The sequence below is a fragment of the Anarhichas minor genome, unplaced genomic scaffold (assembly GCF_050575085.1).
Source record: "Anarhichas minor isolate MPS153535 unplaced genomic scaffold, ASM5057508v1 ptg000155l, whole genome shotgun sequence".
NCBI lineage: Eukaryota > Metazoa > Chordata > Actinopteri > Perciformes > Anarhichadidae > Anarhichas > Anarhichas minor.
In genome coordinates this window covers 1,878,900-1,901,979 of record NW_027466601.1, presented here as the reverse complement: position 1 = coordinate 1,901,979, position 23,080 = coordinate 1,878,900, and the positions used below count along the sequence as shown (strand labels likewise).

At 44.6% G+C, this 23,080-nt stretch overlaps 2 protein-coding genes and 1 pseudogene across 2 annotated transcripts in view; all 3 read right to left on the bottom strand.

The window, feature by feature from the left end:
- Positions 1 to 7,823: 7,823 nt before the first annotated feature.
- On the bottom strand, positions 7,824 to 9,339 carry LOC142943729 (uncharacterized; the record flags this gene model as incomplete). The annotated part of the gene is made up of 1 exon (XM_076085423.1): positions 7,824 to 9,339. A coding segment is annotated over one exon (1,374 nt), but the record flags the coding sequence as incomplete, so codon positions are not given.
- Positions 9,208 to 10,242, bottom strand: LOC142943737 (uncharacterized; annotated as a pseudogene).
- A 5,787-nt stretch (positions 10,243 to 16,029) lies between these two features.
- The window catches only part of tgfbr1b (transforming growth factor, beta receptor 1 b), a 56,373-nt gene continuing 49,322 nt past the window's right edge, over positions 16,030 to 23,080 (bottom strand). The window contains exon 9 of the mRNA XM_076085419.1: positions 16,030 to 22,740. Coding sequence (XP_075941534.1) covers positions 22,615 to 22,740 — 126 coding nt within the window. The 3' untranslated portion in view covers positions 16,030 to 22,614. The remainder of the gene's footprint in view (positions 22,741 to 23,080) is intronic.

The following is a 23,080-nucleotide window of genomic DNA, read 5'->3' as shown; positions in this document are numbered from 1 at the left end:
GTATGCTCTGTCTCCTATGTCCTTCTAGGAGGATTTTTAATTTTGAGATGTCACTTGAGAGTCAAATTTTTTTAAGTAAATGTTCCTAATTTTATTGAATGTTTAGCATTTTAGGAGGAAGTGCATCTCCGTCTCAACCTCACCGGTCCCACAGTGACCACATGTTCTATTCTCTCTTGGTTGCCATGACTTTTTTTCAATCTCGTTTGTGGTCACTGAGCCTGTACTTGGTGAGGTTCTGTCTCTGTTTTATATCTCTGACAGTAGAGAGATACTCTTCTAATTCTTTCTAGGGCCAGATAACATTCTAATCTACTTTGTCTTTTAGTTTCTTCTTTCCAGTGTTCCAGATCGGTTTCTTTACATCTCATTACAATGTGTTTTACTCTGGTTGTTTGGAGAGCAGTGTTGTTGTGAGACTGGTCCCCGTGTGTCTGAGAGGAGGCAGCTAGTCTCAGCACCAGCTGACATAGGGGACTCTTCTCTGGGCTCAGCTCTTGGCTTTGGAGTGGAGGGTGTCTGAGGGGCTGGATTTAAGGTGATTGAAGAATGTGAGTGCTCTCTTTTGAATGTTAGTGATCAGTGGGTATCGGCCTAGTTCTGCTCTACATGCATTTGTTGGTGTGTTTCTGTGTACGTGTAAAATGTATCTGCAAATTTCTGCGTGTAGAGAGTCTGTTGGATGTTTGTCCCAGCGGGTATAACTGTGATGACTGAGTGGACCCCATACTTCACTACCATACAGCACAATGGGCTGGATGACACTGTTAAAGATTTTGAGCCAGATTTTAATTGGGATTTGAGAATTATGAAATGTTCTCTTCATTGCATTTAGAGCTCTTCGAGCTTTTTCTTTTAGTGCATTCACTGCCATGTTGAAACTCCCTGATGCGGTTATGGTTATACCAAGGTAGGTATAACTCATACTATGTTCAATCATGTTGGTGTTTATGGTAAACTGGTATTTGTTCTCCTGACATCTAGGGCGTTTTTGAAAAATCCTGACATTGGTTTTCTTCATGTTTACTGCCAGGGCCCAGTTGTGACAGAACTGTTGCACTATGTCCAGCTGTTGCTGTAGTCCTGGTTCAGTAGGCGACAGTAGGACCAGGTCATCGGCATAAAGCAGACACTTCACCTCTCTATCTAGGAGGGAGAGCCCAGGAGCAGCACATTGATCCAACTCAACAGCAAGTTCATTTATATATATATATTAAATAAGGTCGGACTGACGAACACCTCTTTTCTGGGTGAAGGATTCAGTTTGTTTGTCTCCAATTTTAACAGCACATCTATTTTCCAAATACATTGATTTAACCAGATCATACATGTTGCCCCCTATCCCACACTGTAGAAGTCTGTAGTAGAGCCCTTCATGCCAAATAGAGTCCAAAGCTTTCTTGAAATCAATAAAACAAGCAAATATTTTACCATTTTTTGTTTGGTGGACATGTTTGTTAATTAAAGTATGAAGGGTATATACATGGTTGGTGGTCCGGTGTTTTGGGAGGAAGCCAATTAGATTTTTACTCAAGATGGAGTGTTCGTCAAGGAAGTGTAGTTTTCTTTTATTGAGAATACTACAGAATAATGAACCTAGACAGCTGCTGACACAGATGCCCCGGTAGTTACTAGGGTCTGACTTGTCTCCACTCTTATGAATGGGTGAAATGAGCCCTTTGCTCCAGAGGTCAGGAAAACATCCTGACTGTAATATAATGTTGAACAACTTCAACACTGCACCCTGCATCTCTGGGGTGCTGCATTTGAGCATCTCATTTTTGATGCTGTCTGGACCACAAGCTTTCCTTGGCTGGAGACATTTTGTCTGTGTGCTCAGTTCTTCCCAAGTAATTGGGAAATCAAGGGGGTTCTGGTTGTCTTTAATTGTTTCTTCTAATGTTTTTCTTTTGTAATATATTGATCTGAATTAGTTTGATTTATTGGTATGTCTTTGTACAGATGTTCAAAATGTGCTCTCCAGATGTCACCATGTTGGATGGGTAATGCCTGTGGCTGCTTTGTGTTGAATTTGTTCAACATATCCCAGAATTGATTTTGATCAATGGCGTTCTCAATATCTTCCAAGTTTCATGTGGGTATAATTTTGTTTTTTGTTCCTAATTGTACATTTATACGTGTTTAAAATTTCATTGTACCTAATGCGTAGGGCTGGGTTGTTTGGTTGGTGATGTTTTTCATTTGCTATTTTTCTCAGGTCTTTTCTGATGCTCTTGCATTCTTGATCAAACCATTTGTCCGTGTTTTGCCTTTTAACAGTGTGATGACCCCTCCCTTCCACCAGGGGTCTGTCTGTTTCCTCTCAGGTTTTCTTCCAGGATGTTAATCGGCCACTGATGGGCGACACCTGAGTTGGGTTGGTCCCAGCTATAAAGGCTGCCCCTCTTCTGTGGCTGGGCCTCTCTGCGCATCTCCTCTCTGTCTCCTGTGCGGAGGACCTGGCTGTTTGTTTGGTTTAGTTTAGTTTAGGTCTGTTAGTTTGTACTTTAAATGTCTATTTATTACTTTTAACTCGTCTTGTCTCCCTCATGTTGCGGCCTTTTGAGCCGGGTCGTGACAACAGGCTTCCGTGTTTGTTTTACAAGGTCAGCTTTAATAGCTGCCTTGTGAAATATCATATTGATATCATCAATGGCCTTGTTTAACCATCTCTGGTGTGGATATATTGATATGTCATCTATCAGATCAGGTGAGTTCAAGGCCATGATGAATTTGTCTCCGCTGTCTGGGGCCCATCGGTAAGTAGCATTTAATTTAAACAGCTTACTGGGTTCTTTTTTTATGTCATTCATTTGACCTGAGAGTTTAAAGAACAGATCTATTTGGTTGTGGTCTGAGAGGGGGGATTGTTGTCTGACAGTGAATGCACTGATAGTGGAGGGGTCCATGTCAGTGATTGCATAGTCTACTACACTAGATCCAAGAGCTGAGGAGTATGTGAATCTTCCTAAAGAGTCCCCTCTGAACCTACCGTTAACTATGTACAGGCCTAAGGCCCGGCAGAGATGCACTATCTCCTTGCCACTTTTATTTATTCCAGAGTCCAGGTTGCTCCGGTGGGTGATGGTTGGTGTGGTAAATAAGGGAGTTTGACCAAACACATGGTTGTTGCCCTGTGGGTCGACCCCTCCCATTTCAAAATAAAAGCTCCAGAGAGTGAATTCTAACTGGAATGCTTGTGATGAACTCTGTCATTTAATAACCTCTGTGTTTGTGTGTCAAACATTATGAATATGTCTCCTCTCCCACCCAGTCCCACCCTTTCAGAATAAAAGCTGCATAGAGTAACTGTATCTTAACATGAAGCTCAGAATGAGGTTTGTACAGAAATGACGTGAGCGTTAGCTCCCATCATTTCTAAAGGCTTCTCAAACAAAGATGTACATGTCCAGTACAGAACTGACGGGAGCCATTTGTGGACTGTCAATCACGAATACAAGATTCAATCCAAGAGTATGAATCTAAAATGCAGAAAAGAGAGAAGTGCTATCTCAATTGAACCTGAACGACACTATCGGTAACATCGGCGTGTGTAGCTTCCTCGGGCAGTAGAAGCCACTGTCAAAATTTCTTTAGGAATTTTCTAGTTCAGTGTGGCTTTGTAGTCTACAAAGCAGACTGTATATTATCCATCGGGCTTAATCATACTAATCTTTATCCAAAAGTTTGGCGCGCTTCTCCTCACACAGCGTTGCCATCAGCGGCGTGAAAAATACAACAAAACGTGCGGCCTGATCATGAATAGTGTGCTATCTATTTTTCGGAGAGATTCGCCCAGCAGTTTTCCCGAAAATCCCCAAAAACTGAGCAACATTTCTACATTCACTTGAATGGGGTTTCGGCGTGAAGAGAGCTAAAAAAAACACTTAACTTTGGGCCCATATTGACTAGCCATACTTTGACGTAGAAACATGATTAAAAGTTTAAAACGTAGACAAAACGCTGCACTTTATTGAGCCAAAGGGACATTTTGATAGCTAGCACAGTTTTCATGAAGTCACAGATTAAGTTTCAGGAAAATTTTGGGTCCGTTTCAGATTTTATAATGGGTGTGTATTGCACGGCTCGTTAAGAGCTAGAGTGAGAGCATAACTGTCAGAGTGGAGCAGAGCAGGAAAATCTTGTGATTTTTCCAAACAAATTGCTCCAGCTCCCACAATTTTTACTCTTTATACACCATTTTTGGCCCAAAAGCTTGGAAATGTTGTGCTGGTTGCAGTCAAGTGTCTATGGAATCCAACGGACTTACACATTTGGCTCAAAGAGCCGCAGAGCGACATGAACTCCAACCAACTGCTCCATTAGACTCCATGTTAAATCTCACCACTAATTTCTCAAAGAACGCAGACGGTACCAGTTTTGTCTATTGCTCTGGAGCTCACATTATTAACACCACAAACATAAACACATCAGCGCGTTTGCCAGAGTCTTATCTTTCTCACGGTATCCATATTTTGGCGCTCAGACTCCTGCTTTTTGTTAAAAAGAGGCAGGGGTTTTGTTCAAAATCACTGATTACTGCAACGTTTCTTAATCAGTCTGCCTCTAACACCAGGTGCGTCCTCACCATGGCAACCAGTTACACACACACACGCAGGCTCTCTCTCTCTCTACACACACACGGAGATATTCAGTCAAAGGCATTGTTAGACCTCCTCTCTGTCTGTCTCTCAATCATCACTCTGTCTTTGTTTCTCTCTCTCTATCATACAGTCATTCAGGTTTTAGATATATTTAGAGAACCCCCCCCCCCTCCCATTTCAAAATAAAAGCTCCAGAGAGTGAATTCTAACTGGAATGCTCGTGACGAAGCCCGTCATTTAATAACCTGTTTGTGTGTCAAACATTAGGAATATCTCTCCTCTCCCCCACCCAGTCCAACCCTTTCAAAATAAAAGCCCCATAGAGTAACTATCTTAACATGAAGCTCAGAATGAGGTTTGTACAGAAATGACGGGAGCTATTTGTGGACTGTCCATCACGAATACAAGATTCAATCCAAGAGTATGGATCTAAAATGCAGAAAAGAGAGAAGCGATATCTCAATCGAACCTCAACGATACTACCGGACATCAGCGTGTGTAGCTATATATTGCGATGTCTTCGGGCAGTAGAAGCCACACTGTCAAAATTTCTTTCTAAATTTTCTTATTATTATTAAGCCCGCAGGATTACAATCGGTGTGCTTTGGCACAGGCAGTTTTACTGCCTCTGTGCTTTGGCACAGGCAGTTTTACTGCCTTTGTGCCACAAAGCCACACTGAATAACGATAAGATTAATAATATAAGCAATAATAAATATAACTTTAATAATAAAAATAATAGAAAATATAATAACATAATTCAATTCAATTTATTTTTGTATAGCCCAAAATCACAAATTAGCCTCAGAGGGCTTTACAATATGTACACATTTGACATCCTCTTGTCCCAGGACCCTCACATCGGAACAGGAAAAACTCCCCCAGAAAACCCCTTTAACAGGGAGAAAAGAGAAAGAAACCTTAGGGAGAGCAACAGAGGAGGGATCCCTCTCCCAGGATGGACAGAAGTGCAATAGATGTCATGTGTAGAACAGGATAGTGAATTACAACACATTCAATGTAATTACAGCACATTCAATGTATGACAGAACCATGGCAGGAGGCAAGACCTGGTCCAGGTATAACCCGGATACACAGGAACCTGTGAGGCGAGAAAGCACAGAGACTCTGGTGAAGAAGCAGGTCAATAATGTGCATTAATGGTATCGGTAATATGAAATAGTAATGCGAGTAATAATAAAAGTGATATTAGCAGTTGGAGTCAGCAGGGCCATGGTAGGAGGAAGGACCAGGGTCCAGATGAAACCATGCTACATGGAAACCTGTGAGGAGAGAAAGCACAAGGACTCCGGGGAAGAGACAAAGTCAGTACTGTGCATTAATGGTATCGGTAATAGGGTTAATAATGTTAATAATGAAGATCGTAGTAGGTGTCAGCAGGGCCATGGCGGGTGGAAGGACCAGTGTCCAGATAAAACTGGGGTCATGGGAACCTGTGAGGCGAGAAAGCACAAATACTCCGGGGAAGAAGTAAAGTTAGTAATGAGCATTAATGGGACATCAATGCATACAGACAGAGGTGAAGAAGAGGAGGAGAGAGGTGCTCAGTGTATCCTAAGGAAGTCCCCCTGTAGTTTTTGCCTATACCAGTTTGTCTAAGGGCCGGTCCAAGGCAAGCCAGAGCCAGCCCTAACTATAAGCACTATCAAAGAGGAAAGTCTTAAGCCTACTCTTAAATGTGGTGAGTGTGTCTACCCCCCGGACTGAAACGGGAAGCTGGTTCCACAAAAGAGGAGCTTGATAACCAAAGGTTCTGGCTCCCATCCTACTTTTTAAGACTCTAGGAACCACAAGTAACCCTGAATTAATGGAGCGCAGCTCTCTAGTAGGGCAGTATGGTACTATAAGCTCTTTAAGATATGATGGTGCCTGACCAATTCGGGCTTTGTAGGTAAGCAAAAGGATTTTAAATTCTATTCTAGATTGTACAGGGAGCCAGTGCAGAGAAGCTAATACAGGAGTAATATGATCTCTTTTCTTAGTTCTTGTTAGTACACGAGCTGCAGCATTCTGGATCAGCTGGAGAGATTTCAGAGACTTATTAGAGCAGCCTGAAAATAAGGAATTGCAGTAATCTAGTCTAGAGGTAACAAATGCATGAACTAATTTCTCTGCATCGCTTTGAGACAGGCTGTGCCTGATTTTTGAAATATTACGTAGGTGAAAAAAGGCAGTCCTAGAAATTAGTTTTATCTGAGAGTTAAAAGACAAATCCTGATCAAAGGTAACTCCAAGATTCTTTACGGCGCTGCTGGATGCCAGCGCAATGCCATCTAGAGAAACTATATCATTAGATAACTGATGTTGGAGGTGTTCTGGGCCTAGTAGAATAACTTCAGTTTTGTCTGAGTTTAACATCAGGAAGTTGCAGGTCATCCAGGTTTTTATGTCCTTAAGACATGCTTGCAGTTTAGCAAGCTGATTGGTTTCATCTGGTTTGATCGATATATATACAATTGAGTATCATCTGCATAACAATGAAGGTTTATAGAGTGTTTTCTGATAATATTGCCTAAAGGAAGCATATATAAGGTGAACAAGATTGGTCCAAGCACAGAACCTTGTGGAACTCCATAATTGACGTTTGTCTTCATCGAGGCTTCATCGTTTACATAAACAAACTGAGAGCGATCCGATAAATAGGATCCAAACCAGTTCAGTGCGGTTCCTTTGATGCCAATATAATGTTCTAGTCTCTGTAACAGGTCTATAGTGTCGAACGCAGCACTAAGGTCTAACAGGACAAGAACAGAGACTAGTCCTTTGTCTGATGCGATTAGAAGGTCATTAGTTATTTTTACCAGAGCTGTCTCTGCTATGATGCTTTCTAAATCCTGACTGAAAATAACTCCTCAAATAAACTATTGTTACGTAGAAAGTCACACAACTGATTCACAACTGCTTTCTCAAGGATCTTAGAGAGGGAGGTTAGAGATCGGCCTATAGTTGGCCAACACCTCTGGATCGAGAGTGGGCTTCTTAAGAAGAGGTTTAATTACAGCTATTTTGAAGGACTGTGGTACATGGCCTGTTAGTAAAGACAGGTTGATCATATCTAATAAAGTCGTGCTAATTAATGGTAGCACTTCTTTAAGCAGCCTAGTCGGTATAGGGTCTAAGAGACAGGTAGAAGGTTTAGACGTAGAAATTGTTGAAGTCAGTTTGTCAAGGTCGATGGGAGTAAAGCCATCTAAACATATATCAGGGTTTACAGCTGTTTCTAAGGTTACTCTATTTGTGGAAAGATCGGTACTAGTCGAGGGCAGGAGATTATTAATGTTCTCTCTAATAATTATAATCTTATCATTAAAGAAGTTCATGAAGTCATTGCTACTGAGGTCTATAGGGATACTCGGCTCACAGAGCTGTGACTCTCTGTCAGCCTGGCTACAGTGCTGAAGAGAAACCTGGGCTTGTTCTTATTTTTCTCTATTAACGATGAGTAATAAGCTGCTCTGGCATTACGGAGGGCCTTCTTATACGTTTTAAGACTGTCTCGCCAGACTAACCGAGATTCTTCCAAGTTAGTGGAACGCCATGTTCTTTCAAGTTTTCGCGATGTTTGCTTTAATTTGCGGGTTTGAGGGTTATACCATGGAGCGAACCTCCTTTGTTTTACTAACTTCTTTTTTAAAGGAGCAATAGAGTCTAGTGTCCTTCTCAGTGAGCTTGTAGCACTATCGACAAGATGATCAATCTGGGTAGGACTAAAGTTAGCCCAGGAGTCCTTTGTTATATTGAAGCATGGTATTGAGTTAAATACAGACGGAATCGCTTCTTTAAATTGAGCTACGGCACCATCAGATAGACATCTAGTGTAGTAACTCTTGCTTACCGGTGTACACTCCGTTAGTAGGAATTCAAAGGTTATTAGATAATGGTCCGATAAAAGAGGGTTCTGCGGAAAGACTATTAAATCTTCTATGTTAATGCCATAAGTCAGAACCAGGTCGAGAGTGTGGTTAAAACAGTGAGTGGGTTTCTGTACATTCTGACAGAAACCAATCGAATCTAATAATGAGATAAATGCAGTACTGAGGCTATTGTTCTCGACATCCACATGAATATTAAAGTCACCTACAATAATTACTTTATCTGTTTTAAGGACTAGACTTGATAAAAACTGAGAAAATTCCGATAGAAATTCAGAATACGGACCTGGGGCCCGGTACACTATAACAAATATAACTGGCTGTATTGTTTTCCAGGTTGGGTGTGAAAGACTAAGAACCAAGCTTTCAAATGAGTTATAATCTAGTTTAGGTTTAGGGTTTAATAATAGGCTTGAGTCAAAGATGGCTGCTACTCCACCTCCTCGGCCGGTGCCTCGAGGAATGTGAGTATTAATATGACTTGGAGGAGTTGATTCATTTAGGCTGACATATTCTTCATTACACAGCCAGGTTTCAGTAAGACAAAATAAATCAATATGATTATCTGATATTAGCTCATTTACTAATACAGCTTTAGATGACAAAGATCTGATATTTAAGAGTCCACATTTAATTATCCTATTTTGTTGCACTGTTGCGGTAGTTTTAACTTGGATTAGGTTATTTTGTTTAACTCCTCGATCGTTTATTTTTGATTTAATTCGTTGAAGTGGCCATGGGGCAGACACAGTCTCTATGTGGTTTTGGGTGAGTAACTGCTCTAATGGAAGCGCAGAGGAGTGTGTAAGACTGCAACTCTGCTTCCTGGTCTGAACTCTGGGTTGTCATGGACCAGGTCCACACAGAAACTGGGTCAGATTTGCAGAAATGAGATCTGCTCCATCCAAAGTGGGATGAATGCCGTCCCTCCTAAGCAAACCAGGTTTTCCCCAGAAAGTGTCCCAGTTGTCTACGAAGCCCACATTGTTTGCTGGGCACCACCAAGACAGCCAGCGGTGAAACGATGACATGCGGCTAAACATTTCATCATTGGTCAGATTCGGGAGCGGGCCAGAGAAAACTACGAGTCCGACATGGCTTTTGCGTATGTATACACAGATTCCACATTAACTTTAGTGATCTCAGAGAGCCGTAGTCGGGTGTCATTCCCGCCGACATGAATAACAATCTTACTGTATTTACGGTTATCTTTAGCCAGTACTTTCAGATAGGACTCAATGTCGTCTGCTCTGGCCTCGGGTATACATGTAACTGTAGCCTCTGGTTTCGCTAGCTTCACGTTTCTCAGAATAGAGCTGCCTATGACCAGAGTCGGGAGCCACGTCTGTTTGGGCCGCACCGGCTACGCCCGCAGTCACCAGCGTCTTAGCTTCCATGGTGCGGAGCCGTACTTCTATCTCGCTAAGCCTTGCATCTAACCGTTGAGTTACCTCCGTCTGCGCCAACGAGTAGGGGTGAAGGGTAGAGGAAGCCCGGGAGGGAGTATTCTCCGTCAGGACTGCGAAGTGGTTGGATGTGTTTAACGGAAGCTCCCCAGCTGGTTTTCTCAGGAGGCCGCGGCGCACCACTTCCTTCCAGGATGTCGGTTTCGGAGTGGAGCTATGGGTCGGGTCTATAGCAGGTCCTCTCAGCTCGTGGTCGGAGGACCGACTACACTCCCCGTCCGCAGGGCCGGGTAGCCAGGGAACAGTGTCCGCAGTGTCCGAGACAAGTTGAGATTGCATAGATTGCCGCTACGGATACGACTCTGTCGATCAGCTGTTCCCTTTTCCGGTCTTCAGACTCCAGGCGGTGAAAATCGTCCCTTAACTGCGAGTATGCGAGTTTGCAGTCTCCACACATACCTGGCCGAGTGGCCATGTTGGAAGTTCCTGCTTCCGGTTTATCTGAAATGAGAGGGAAAAGGTGATGGCTCTGCTCAGAAGTTCTCACAAAAAACAAACAAACAAATGTATGTAGCAGAAGTCGGTAGGCGAGTGAAAGGCGTAAAGGTGTGTGTGATCCGATGGCCTCCACGCTGTCTCAGCTGCAGTTCACACCACACTACAGGCTGGTGATGTGCTGCTCTGCCGCTCTCGCGCTGCCGCTCTGTCGCTGCATAATACACATATAATAATAGAAATATAATGATACAAATATTAGAAATATAAATAATACAATATAATAATAATGATAAGATTAATAATATAAACAATAATAAATATAACTTAAATAATAATAGAAATATAATGATAATATAAATAATAGAAAATATAATAATAAAACAATAATAGAATAGAAATATGATGATAACAATGATAGTAGAAATATAATTATAATAATATAAATATAATTATAATAATAATAATAATAATAGAAATATGACAATAATAGAAATAATAAATAAATAATACAATATAATACCAACAGAGAAATGCATCATATTTTTTCTAATATAGCATACTACAGCACCTCATCATTAAAGCAAATCACAATTTATACTTCACTATTCACATTACCAGAAAACTATCAATGCATTTTACCCGGAGAAGATGGCGAGGCGTTCAGCTGGACCAATAGCCTCCCTGTAGCTAGTGTCCATCCTGCAGTCCTCGGTGAAACACTGGATAGCAGGTTGTCAAATTGCGTCTTTGCCAGACTGAAGTACTGCGGGAACAATACTTCATCCAGGCGAAGCTCTGGTACCAACCGGTGGTATATTCGCCCCATATGATGGCGAGTCTGGTGGATTGGATGGACACAGAAACGCCTGCGATGGCGGAAATATCCCCGCCGGTAAAGGAGAGCGATTATTGCAATGATCTTCTTCCTACGATCCATGATGGCAAAGACGGCTCATGCCCTGCCAAAAAGTAGTTATAATACTGGGAAGACATGTAGTAGGATTGGGGGGGAAAGCATGTGTCGTACTTGTATACATCCCCGCCCACTGGCCGGTATCAACCCGTTCAAAAATCGGACCGTTCAGGGTTCCGTCACGGCTTTCTGTTCGGATTTGTTGGATCTCCACCATTAGTGCTCTTGACTGACTCCCCAGTGGTGCCACTGATGTAGAGTGTAGTGGGATCTGAATGCTTCCTCCTGAAGTCAACAACGCTCTCTTTCATTCTGTTGACATTCAGGGACAGATAGTTGGTGTTGCATCAGTCCACTAGCTGTTCAACCTCCTTCCTGTAAGCCAGCTCCTTGTCGTCCCTGATGAGTCCTACTGTGTCATCCTTATACTTTATGATGTGGTTTGTGTCGTGAACAGTTACAGGTCATCATAGTAAACTGTAGTGGACTCAGGACACAGCCGTGAGGTAAATCGGCCCTGGAGTCTGTCTGTGAGGAAGTCCAGAAGCCAGTTACAGAGGGGGCTGCTCAGGCCCAATTTCCATCCAGTTTTATTACCGAGTTTTGTGGGATGATTGTATTAAAAGCTGCAGATATGCCATCTTCACTGGAGCGGTTAGGGCAGTATGTCGCAGTGTAGTGTTGGGAGGGGGGGGTAAGTTAAAGTGCTTCCATTGACGGTGCCTTTGCTGACTCATTTTCATTTCAGCCATGGCCAGTGAGCTACAGGAATTGACAGACTTGGTCCAGCAGCTGCGGGCTGAAAAGGAGCAGCTGCTGCAGGAGCGAGCAGTAGCCCGTTCACCCCAGTCGGATTCAGATCCTGATAGCCCAGTTAGTTCACAACACCCTGTTCCCAATGAGCCTTTACCTGTTCAACATTTGCTTTATATCCCGAGGGCTGGCTTCAGTTGCATGCGGCCAACGGGCTAAAAATTCCCTATGTGGGGTATTTAGAGCTAGGGTTTTCGGCAAGGTCATACCACAGCGAGGTATTCTGGTCATCAAGGACCCTCCAGGCCAAAATGCCCCCTCAGGCACTCCCGGTGTCTTAGGCATGAATGTAATTAGGGAGTGCTATCACCAGTTGTTAAGTCAACATGGCCCTGACCTCTTTGACCTCCCCATAGTGCAGCAGGCCCCTCCTTTGTGGCAGCAGGCGCTACAACATTGCCACAATGCTCAGTCTCATGCAACTCAAGCAAAGACAGGATTGGCCTGGGTGAGAGGTAGGCCCATTACTATACCTGGGGGTACAGTTAAGTGGGTTACTGCTACATGTTCTTCTCACTTTAGTGAGTCCACAGGTGCTGCATTGATTGAGCCTCTTGACGATGGTCGGTCCCTCTCTGAGTGTGTGCTGATCTCCCCAGCAATGGTCACGGTGACTAAAGGTACAGTGTACGTGCCGGTGGTAAATGTAGGTGAGACAGATGTCCTACATCCACGCCGCCCCATAGGGCTTTTGAGTCAGGCTCAGATTGTAAGTTTGCCAGAGGGGGTCTCTACTGTAGAGCATGAGTTAAGTGGGGTTACAGCCACGCTTTCCACTCAAGAAGTTCAGGTCAGCCCAGTCAGAGAGCAACTTGAGGCTATGGATTTATCTGCACTTTCTGAGCTAGAGCAGAGAAAGGTTAGGTCCATGCTACTTGAACGCGAGACTGTTTGCAGCTTCTGACCTGGACCTTGGTTGCACTAACCTTGTGAGACATGACATCCCCTTACTTGACAGTGTTCCTATTAGGCAGAGGTACAGGCGACTTCCCCACTCTGACTATGACGAAGTTAGGGGCCACATATGTCAATTGTTAGACAGCAAGGTTATACGGGAAAGCTGTAGCCCCTATGCCTCTCCTGTTGTCCTGGTGAGGAAGGATGGTAGCCTAAGACTCTGCATGGACTACAGACTGTTAAATGGCAAAACACGGAAGGATGCCTTTCCCCTACCACGGATTGAGGAGTCCTTGGACGCCCTGTCAGGAGCCCAGTGGTTCTCCACCATTGACTTGGCTAGTGGTTACCATCAGGTCCCAGTCACAGAGCAAGACAAGATGAAAACAGCTTTCTGCACCCCCTTTAGCCTATTCGAGTTCCAACGGATGCCGTTTGGCTTATGCAATGCCCCCAGTACGTTTCAGCGACTGATGGAGCGGATGTTTGGTGATCAACATTGCCATTCCCTGCTGCCTTATCTCGATGGCGCTGTTGTGTTTTCCTCCACAGTGGATGAGCACCTCAGTCGCCTGGACCTAGTCTTGGGCCGATTCCAGAGGGAGGGATTAAAGGCTAAGCTTGAGAAGTGCCATTTCTTCCAACAGGAGGTACAATACTTGGGGCATGTAGTTTCTGCCACAGGTGTCTCCACAGACCCCAAGAAGATTGCTGCTGTGGCTGACTGGGCGACCCCAGGTACTGTCCCCAAACTCGGGTCATTCTCGGGCTTTGCCAGCTACTATAGACAGTTTGTCGAGGGGTTTGCTAAGCTGGCTGCCCCCCTTCACAAAGTAGTTGCTGATCTGACGGGGAAGAAAAACCGCCGAGGCCAAGGGGTGGCCCTGAGGGATGCCTGGACCCCCCAGTGTGAACATAGCTTCAGAGAACTCAAGGCAAAGATGGTGTCTTCAACTGTATTGGCGTATGTTAACTTCAACTTTCCTTTCATTTTAGAGGTGGATGCCAGTCATGACTGTCTGGGGGCGATACTTTTCCCAGGAGCAGAATGGCAAGGTTAGACCCATTGCCTATGCCAGCCAGAGCCTTCACCCTGCAGAGAAAAACTACAGCTCCATGAAACTTGGGTTCCTGGCCATGAAGTGGGCGATAACACACAAGTTCCGTGAGTATTTGCTGGGCCACAAGTGCACGGTATGGACTGACAACAACCCCCTCAGTCATTTAAGCACAGCTAAGTTGGGGGCTACAGAACAGCGCTGGGTGGCTGAGCTGGCAGTCTTTGATTACACCGTGCGGTACCGCCCGGGACGTAGCAACCAGAAGGCAGATGCCCTGTCTAGGAAACATCCGTCTCACGGCGAAGCAGTAGCCATTCCGGCTCGCCCTGAACTTCTGTGCCAGACACTGTACAAGGAACTGTTGTGACTATAGGGGAAATTGCCCAACATCTCTGATGTTCCAGAGCGATCGACCGATGACCTGATGGCACTGCAAGGAGCTGACTCAGCCATTAGTGCGGTTCTGTTTTTTTGTCAGCAACAGCGGATGCCAGGCCGTGAAGAGAGACACAGACTCCATCCTGCAACACTAGGGTTGCTGCGCCAGTGGGATCATCTCACCATGAGAAAAGGACTACTGTACAGGATGTACCAACGGCCTGATGGTGGAGAGTGTGTCTACCAGCTGGTGCTTCCAGAGAGCCTAAGGGAAGAAGTGTTTCAGCAGCTGCACACCCATCACGGTCACCAAGGTAACGAGTGCACCACAGAGCTGATTTGGTAAAGGTGCTATTGGCCGGGCATGGGGAAAATGATCAAAGACTGGTGCCAAACATGTGGGAGATGGAGTGTTGTGAAAAATATGCAACCACAGGTTCAAGCTGCTATGGGCCATTTGCTGGCCTCCAGACCTAATGAAATCCTGGCCATTGATTTGTCATTTCTGGAGTCTGCTAGAGATGGGAGGGAACAAGTGTTAGTGTCGACTGATGTTTTCTCCAAGTTTACCCAGGTTGTCCCAACCAGAGATCAGCGGGCCTCTACAGTGGCAGACGTGCTAACTAAGGAGTGGTTCTATAAATTTGGGGTCCCAGCTCGACTGCACTCTGACCAGGGGCGCAGTTTCGAAAGCACAATAGTTCAGCAATTGTGTGAGTTGTACGGCATCAAGAAGTCTAGAACCACCCCCTATCACCCTCAGGGTATTGGCCAGTGTGAGCGCTTTAACAGGACCCTCCATGACCTCCTACGCACCCTGTCAGCTGAACAGAAGCACAGATGGCCGGAGTATCTCCAACAGGTTTTGTTTAGCTACAACACCACGCCCCACCAAACTACAGGTCAGTCCCCCTTCTTGTTGATGTTTGGCCGTGAACCTCAGCTGCCCGTAGATTTCCTGCTAGGCCGCGTGGAAGAGCCAACTGCAGGTGAAGTCTGCAACTGGGTCCGGGAGCATCAGCGAACACTGCAGGTGGCAGTGGAGAATGCCCAGGAAAGGATGAGGCAGGCTGCGGTCCAGCAGGAAGACAGAGCAGACCAACGGGCACAGGAGGAAATGTTGCAAGCAGGACAACCCATCTACCTTCAAGACCACTCCCCACTAATAAAGCTGATTCTGATTCTTTACATATAAACACAGTATACCAAGTGTCTATGATCGGCTCCACATTGATGAACTCAAACATCAACATGCTCTTTTGTGTATTTGTCAGTGATAGAAACTGAATAATAGCTTCTATAACTTAATGCACAGTATTATACCTGATGACTTCTTTTACCTTTGATCATGTTTGCTACATTTTGCTGATAACGCCTCCCTACCTTCACTTACAACATTTTGAATTCAGGACTCATACTTAATATTGGCTAATGGAGTGTTTTTATATAACTATGGTACTTAAGTATCGGATCCTCCACATCTTGTTCTCGTGTCTCCATGTATTAGTACGTATGTACTGGTACAAAAAACAGTTTGGCTAAACAAATAAATCAGACAAACACTCATTCTGTAGTGAAACTTTGTTTCTTTATTCACACCATTTTCTACTCCAGCTATGTTAGAAGTTAACATAAGTGTCAATCCTCTACTTCCTATGTTGATCTCTCATTCATAATCATCTGTACACACTATATAAAAAAAAAGTCAAGATTATAATATGTTTAGAAATCCAAGAGGGTTGAGGTGAGGAGGGTTCAGCATTTTGCAGCCCCCCCACCCCACCCCCCCACTTTGAATCCTTTTTCTTTTTTTTTCATTAAACAAAGATAACATATTGAACAAGGCATCTGTACCAGAGCTCAGAAGAGAGGGCGTGGACATTTGTAGAGCGCTTTGACTGTACAGCTCACGCAGAACACGACCAACGGGTCATACACAGAGCATGGTAGAGGAGGAAGAGTATACTGCTTGGGCACAACACAAACAATACAATGCCATCTGACAAAAAAAAGAAACGGGTACCGTTGAAAAGAAAAGAAAAAAATATTCTCTTCAACTTTTTTTTTGTAAGCATTTCATAGAAACAAAAGAGAAAGATAAATTGCAAACTCGGAGTAAACAAATCGAGAATATATACACAGTGAGGTAAAACACATTGGTGGTCTTTGAAAGGAGGTATTTTCTTCTTTAAGTGACCTTTTGAATATGGTAATTATGCTTCTTTTTTTTTTTTTTTTAAAGATACTTCTCAGCTTCTGGATGACATCTATAGAGCAGGTAACGCAGACACAATCGCATGCGGTCTTGTCATTCGAGGTGAACGGCGAAAAGAAGTCTCGTCAAACTTAGGCACCAAATAAAACATGATAAAGCTTTCTTGCCACAGAGGGCTTGGCCGGAGCATGGGACCGGAGCGGGGACACCCAAACCACCCGTCACCTCCACCTGAACACTTGAGGCGCTGCGGGTGCTTCGGCGGCATGCAGCGGGGTCTCCGAGACGATGGAGGGCTAACCGTGAAAGGGGGAACCTGCCGATCCTTCGGCCCGGAGGCGTTCTTCGTCAGTGTGTGGATCGCGCTAGCATAGGTAGGCCGGTTGGACCCGTGTGATCCAGAGGGACTGAGCGGGCGGACGCGGTCGGCCCGCATGTTGCATAACGAGAGAGAGAGACGCGGATAGGAACCCGGGGTGTTTGCATGCTCGCGAAGTTGCGACTTTCGAGTTGTGCTCGGATCGGTTGGAAACTCGGTACATTCACAGCTGTGGGGATTTCTCAGTGCGTGGTTTGGAGCCGTAGAGCTGCTGGCATAGTTTGTGTTACCTCCCTGTTTCGGCCCTCCATCATCGCACACTGGGCGTAAAAAAACAACAAAAAAAGCATGAAAAAGGCTGCATATTGGACCAGACCTAACGAACTCGCTGATTTGGGTTCGAGTCAGGAAACGGCTCAGCCACACCGCTGCTACCGTCAGCCGTGTTGACCAGTGAAGCGAGGTTTTTGAAATTGCACGGTGGCTGCATGTCAACAGTGGCCTCCCAACCCTCTTTGACCCGAGCTAAGGAGAGAGAAGGCAAGGTAAGATTCTCAAAGATGAGGTAATAGGCCACGCCCCCGAGTGTAATCTAAATACTTAAGCAAAAAAAAAAAACGTTGACCAAACCCAAATGACCAGCATAAGACAGGATCTACGGGTTCCAGGCCAACATACGTTTCAAACAGACCGATTTGTACCACATGTCGCCCGGCTCCGTCCGTTGCATACTGCCAGGAGGAGAAGATGCGGCAATGGTTCACATACGGAGATAACAGAGCGCACTTTCATGGTGTTTACCGTCTTTGTCCAATTGGTGGTTTCAGAAATGTACAAACTATTTCGGAGAGCGCGCGCATTTTGCCATCCAACAAGCGCCCCGGACAAGCAGAGCCGGGACGTAAAGTCCACTTTCACTCAAATCAAAGTGTTTCTATTGGATTTGTGAATAAGCAGTAAACTGCCTTTAGGAGTTGTGTGAAGTCTGATCATTAGCGCACTTCAACCGATGTGCCGGTCCATTCTCCACGCTAACTACTTTGCGTCACTTGCTCCGTGTAGAGCCGAGTGCAACGCCATGTATTTATCCATGTTATCCCCATTAGTAAGATTCATTGCGTGGAGCACACTGGTTTGATTTCAAGATGCCAGTTTGGAGAGATTTAAAGTAGGCAGGATGGATGCGAGGTTGGTTGACCCGGTGTGGAGCTGTGAAGCCGGCTGCAGTGAAGTGTGGCCCTTGTGGCGAGGAGACGTCTGTTTAATCAATTAGAGAACATGGAATGGCGAGAGAAAATAAAAGGCAAGATAGCATCGAGGACAAAGGTTGCTCTTTTCTTTACAGTTAAGTCATCTTGGTTTTCTGAAAAAGAAAAGAAAAGTACAAGGCTGCTGGTGACTTTAAGACAGAATGAAGTTGTCCTAGTAGAGGCATACCAGAGGTGCTGTTGGGCTAATGTTTCTAATGGAATACACATACAAGAGGCCCAGCAGAGCTAGCCTGACCCCCCCCCCCAAACCCAAACCTCACATGGCTTCGTCAGATCTCAGCCTGTTTTCTCTACTAGTTTGGCCACTTTTGTACACATTTAACACTGAATTCAGCATAGCTTGTCACCCTTTTTGTATTTAATATAGCAGCAACATTCAATTCTTCAAACAGCGTTCTTTTGTTTACTCTGCAAGATATTTACAATATGTTACTGTACTGCCACTGCTGACCGTTTCTACACATTTAAAGACACTTCATTTACAGTGGAAGTACACAGGTGGGTACATCACAACGCGTCTACTCTTTGTTGGGTTTTTTTCTGAAAACAAATCTCAATTTTCTAGAAGGATGACGAGGGAATCACTGAATAAACAGTTATTTTCATGAAAATAGATATGCAACATTAGAAATGTTTTGTACAGTTTAAAAGGCTACGGTTTCAGCCAACGATAAATGCAGATTTTGTAACGTAATTTCAGGATGTTTTCACTTTTAGCAATCTGTACTCAAGGTCCACTCACTCAGCCTTCATCAGAAGCTGAAGCTTCCTTAGTCAACATGGAACCGTACATGTTGAGACCCTGACGGCCTTAATAATGGAAAGTTTGGCCATCAACAGTTTCATGTTAACTGAGCAAACTTTGATGAAGACCATGTGATACAGTTGAAAGCTCAGAGAACAGAAGAAAGTGAACCCCAAGTGGAGACTCAAAATGAACGCGTTGCGCTCAAATGACTTCTCTCTTTGGGTTTGTTTCAATTTGATGTGAAAGAGTTTCCTTTGATTTCAGTGCTGCTTTATAATGTCAATCCACTGAAGCAAGAACTAAAACAAAAGAAAAGAGGATTTTGATCATTCCAGATGGGCTGCAAGAAACCATGAATTGTGAACAAAAAAAAAAAAGAAAAAAGAAGTGCCGCCTGCAAAGTAATGGGCACTGAGCTTCATTAGTACTGATGTGACATTAAATGCTCAAAAGGTTTTCAGAGGTCAGCCTTGTATACTTTGACAAATGACGACATTATGCATTTGTTTTTACAGTTACAACAAGCGCACGGAACTACTTTTGACTGAACAAATCACTACCGTAAAAGTAATGGGAGGACTTTTCTCCGACTCGCTCCGCTACACTTGAAAACATGTATCGCTGCATTTCAGCGGGAACAGGACCGATAGATTGGCACAGTGGTTTTCAATGTGCTGTTCGTTATCAGCCAACACTAGAGCAGCTGACAGACTCCAGCGGATCTCGGAGAGGGCCGGACCTGTGCCGGAGCGACATGGCACAGAATGATCAGATTCAGGGCGATCTGAGGGGGTTTACATCCAACGGAAGCTCTCGCCTCCACAAGCAGAGCGAGACGGACAACCAAGTAGCAGCACATCAATACATCATGTATCCATAAAGAAAACAACGGGAGGCAGACTGACCACACAGACATCCAAATTGCCACACAGGTAAACCCCCGCGGTGGTTCAGAAGTGCACTTATTACTGAACAATCGAGACTCTCTGAGCAAATCACTGTCCGGCACATCTGTTTGTTTACTGGATGCCTTTGTTATTGAAAGCTTAACCCTTTCTGCATTCAAACTGAATCTAATTGTGGACTTGTGTGCTAAAAGACAAGTGCTTTCAGTGGAACTCGGACACAAGACAATCCGTAGAATAAGACCGAGTGGGTTTAGGTGGGTGGCAATGTAGGAACAGGACGAACACTTGACTGAAACAAACTGTTAAATCAGGTGCTACATACATTTTTTTGTCCTTTAGATAGAATAATGACACTGCCTTTATCATAGTAATCAATTATATATATATATATCTTTTTTTCATTTAAAAAATAAAATAAAGAAAAGCATAAGAGCAGATCCTGACTCTATGCGTTGGTCCCTTAAGGCTTGCTAAGCTGAAATGATAAAATTGTCTTTTTTACGTGTATCTTTTGTTTTGCGTAAATGTACATTCTAGTAGAAAAAGTCCTTCGCCACAACAACAAACAGAACAAATACACAACCTGGAAAATCTATGGCTTAGTAAATCTCCGTTTGCTATATCTTTAAATGAATGCACCTCATCGTTGTTGATTATCCGACAAAGAAGGAAACGCTTCAAAAGGTCGATTTGCGGCGACAGCGGCAAACACGTGAGAAGAACAAAAAAATAAAATCAGAGATCCAAGAGTTTACATTTATAGGGCAACATCAGTAATGCTTACACGTCTTTGTGTCCTTTTTCTCTCTTTTCCCCCCCAAAAGCCACAGGGGGGCTTTTTGGTGGCATCATTTTTTCCAACTGAACACAGTCAGAGGTGCTGGAGCTCAGTTTCCAGACTCAGTCCCGCTGGGAGGAGAAGCTGTACGATGAGTTGTTGCTGAGGTGGTCGAGTGTCCATGTGTGTGTGTGTGTGGGGGGGGGGGGGGGGGGGTTGACAAAATGGCACCAGAGAGTCGGCTCGCTTGTGGGTGCTGCGACAGCAGTGTGTGTGTGTGTGTGTGTGTGTGTGTGTGTGTGTGTGTGTGTGTGTGTGTGTGCGCCACTCCTTGCTTTCTGTCCCTACTTCTTGGGGTGTACATAGTACGAGCTTGCTGTACGCGCCGTTCTCGGACACTCGGACACACACACGCACAGACGCACGCACACACACACACACACAGACCACAGCGGCTGACAAGAGAGGAGTTTGGGTTGTTAAAGCGCTGGCACTTTCCGGTTACAGCTGGCTTTGGAAGGCATGGTGGCAGCTGATTGTTGTCGGTGTTGTTGTTCTTGCGGTTTGTGGTTTATCAGAGCAGAGTATAGAAAATACACATCTATCTACTGTATATTGCATATGTTGCAGCATGTTCGCCAAAAAAAATAATGAATGAGGTCATCGTGTCCAGTTTTGTTTTGCAAAAAAAAATAAAAAACCTGACACCAGAAAGATAAACCAAAACAATAAATTAAATTGACCCGTCTGACTCCCTGACCACACGGAGGGAGACGAGGTTATATAACAGTAAAAGAAAAAGAAAAAAAGTCTTTGCAGAGATGAGAGATTCTGTTCACAACTCGACTAGATGAAGAAGAGCTGAAGACCATTGTTTGTCTGGACCCGACGGGGGGGCGGCGGCTTACGGACCTGTCCCGTAACGCCCACCAAGTCCAAGCTTCAGTTCCCAATGCTACTGGAACACGCCTCCAGAGTAGGGCTGCAAACCGCCTCACATCGAAAACCGTTCTGTCGAATCGCCCCGACTCTCTGACATAAACCCGATCGGGGCCGAAGATTGAGGGCGAATCTGTTCTGCTGCTCCTGCAGGAGACCGGCAGCCGAGAGGTGAGTGGAGGACAAATCTCCAACGCTCTGTGGATTTCACAAAGCAGCGTTTAAACTAATTGTGTGCAAAATGGAAAGCATTTCTTCCAAAGAAAAAAAAAGCTTGCTTGTCTTTAGATTTGAACCCAAAGAAAAGACAAACTGTCTTAACTGTCCATCCCCTGAAATGCTTCACTCACCCCCATGAGAGTGCATCCCTCTCTGTAACGAGGACTGTGATAATTCACCCAATAACAGTGTTTCTATGATTCACAACATTAATCAAAGATTTAAATGAGCAACTTGCAGCCCTACTGAAGAGTAAATAATAATATACAAATGGAGGAGATGATGAAGATGTGAGGACACCTCAGAGGCCTCCCAGGTTAATTCCCAGCAGCCTGGCTGGCCTGCTGTTGACCTGATGAGGTCTGAGCGTGTATCGGGTTTTTTTGTTGCGTGATGAGTGGTGGAGGCGGGACTTGAGATGGACACCAGTTGTCCCGATTGGTCTTTTCGGAGACTTTGTGTGAAGATGAAGTTTAGGCACAACCATCCAGCCGTTCACGTGTGTACGACAGCCCAGTGCAACACACACATACACACAGGGCTCCTCACTTCCAGGTGCACGACTCAGCAGTTTGTCAATGAATGAAACGCGATGAGAAGAAAAAGAGCACAAGGGGAAAAGACGTCTTCACTTCTCTTCAAAGTAAAAGCGGAGGAACAGTCGATGATGGTAATGAAGCTCATAATGCTAAGGATATGGATGCCAGTCAGAGGTGTGTGTGTGTGTGTGTGTGTGTGTGTTTGGTAGCTATGTCTACATCTTGATTCCCTCCTGTTGGCTGAGCTGAGACAGGGTTTTCTTGATCCGGAGAGCGGTGAGTCGGGCGGCGCTGTTGGCATACCAACACTCCCTCATTATCTTCGCCATCACCCGCAAGGCCTGCAGAGGAGAGGGAGACAAAGGTTCAATAAAACACCATGCTGGGACAGGCTCCTGTTTTGGGAAATACACCCATCTGCTGTTGTACGTCTAAAGTCAGACAGCTGAGGACTTGTTGAACTCTACATTTCTGTTTTAGAGCTCTATTCTTGGTCCCATCATATTTGCAATCAACACACGTCAGTTAGTTAACGACATCCAGCTTTATGTATTTCTAAATCCTCGTGATCGCTCTAAAGCCCCTTCTCGATGGCAGGAGCTGGTCGGGGGAGGGGGGGGGGGAGGGGGTAGCCCTCATAAGCACAGGACATTTTCAGGCAGAGGTTTGCAGGGATGACTG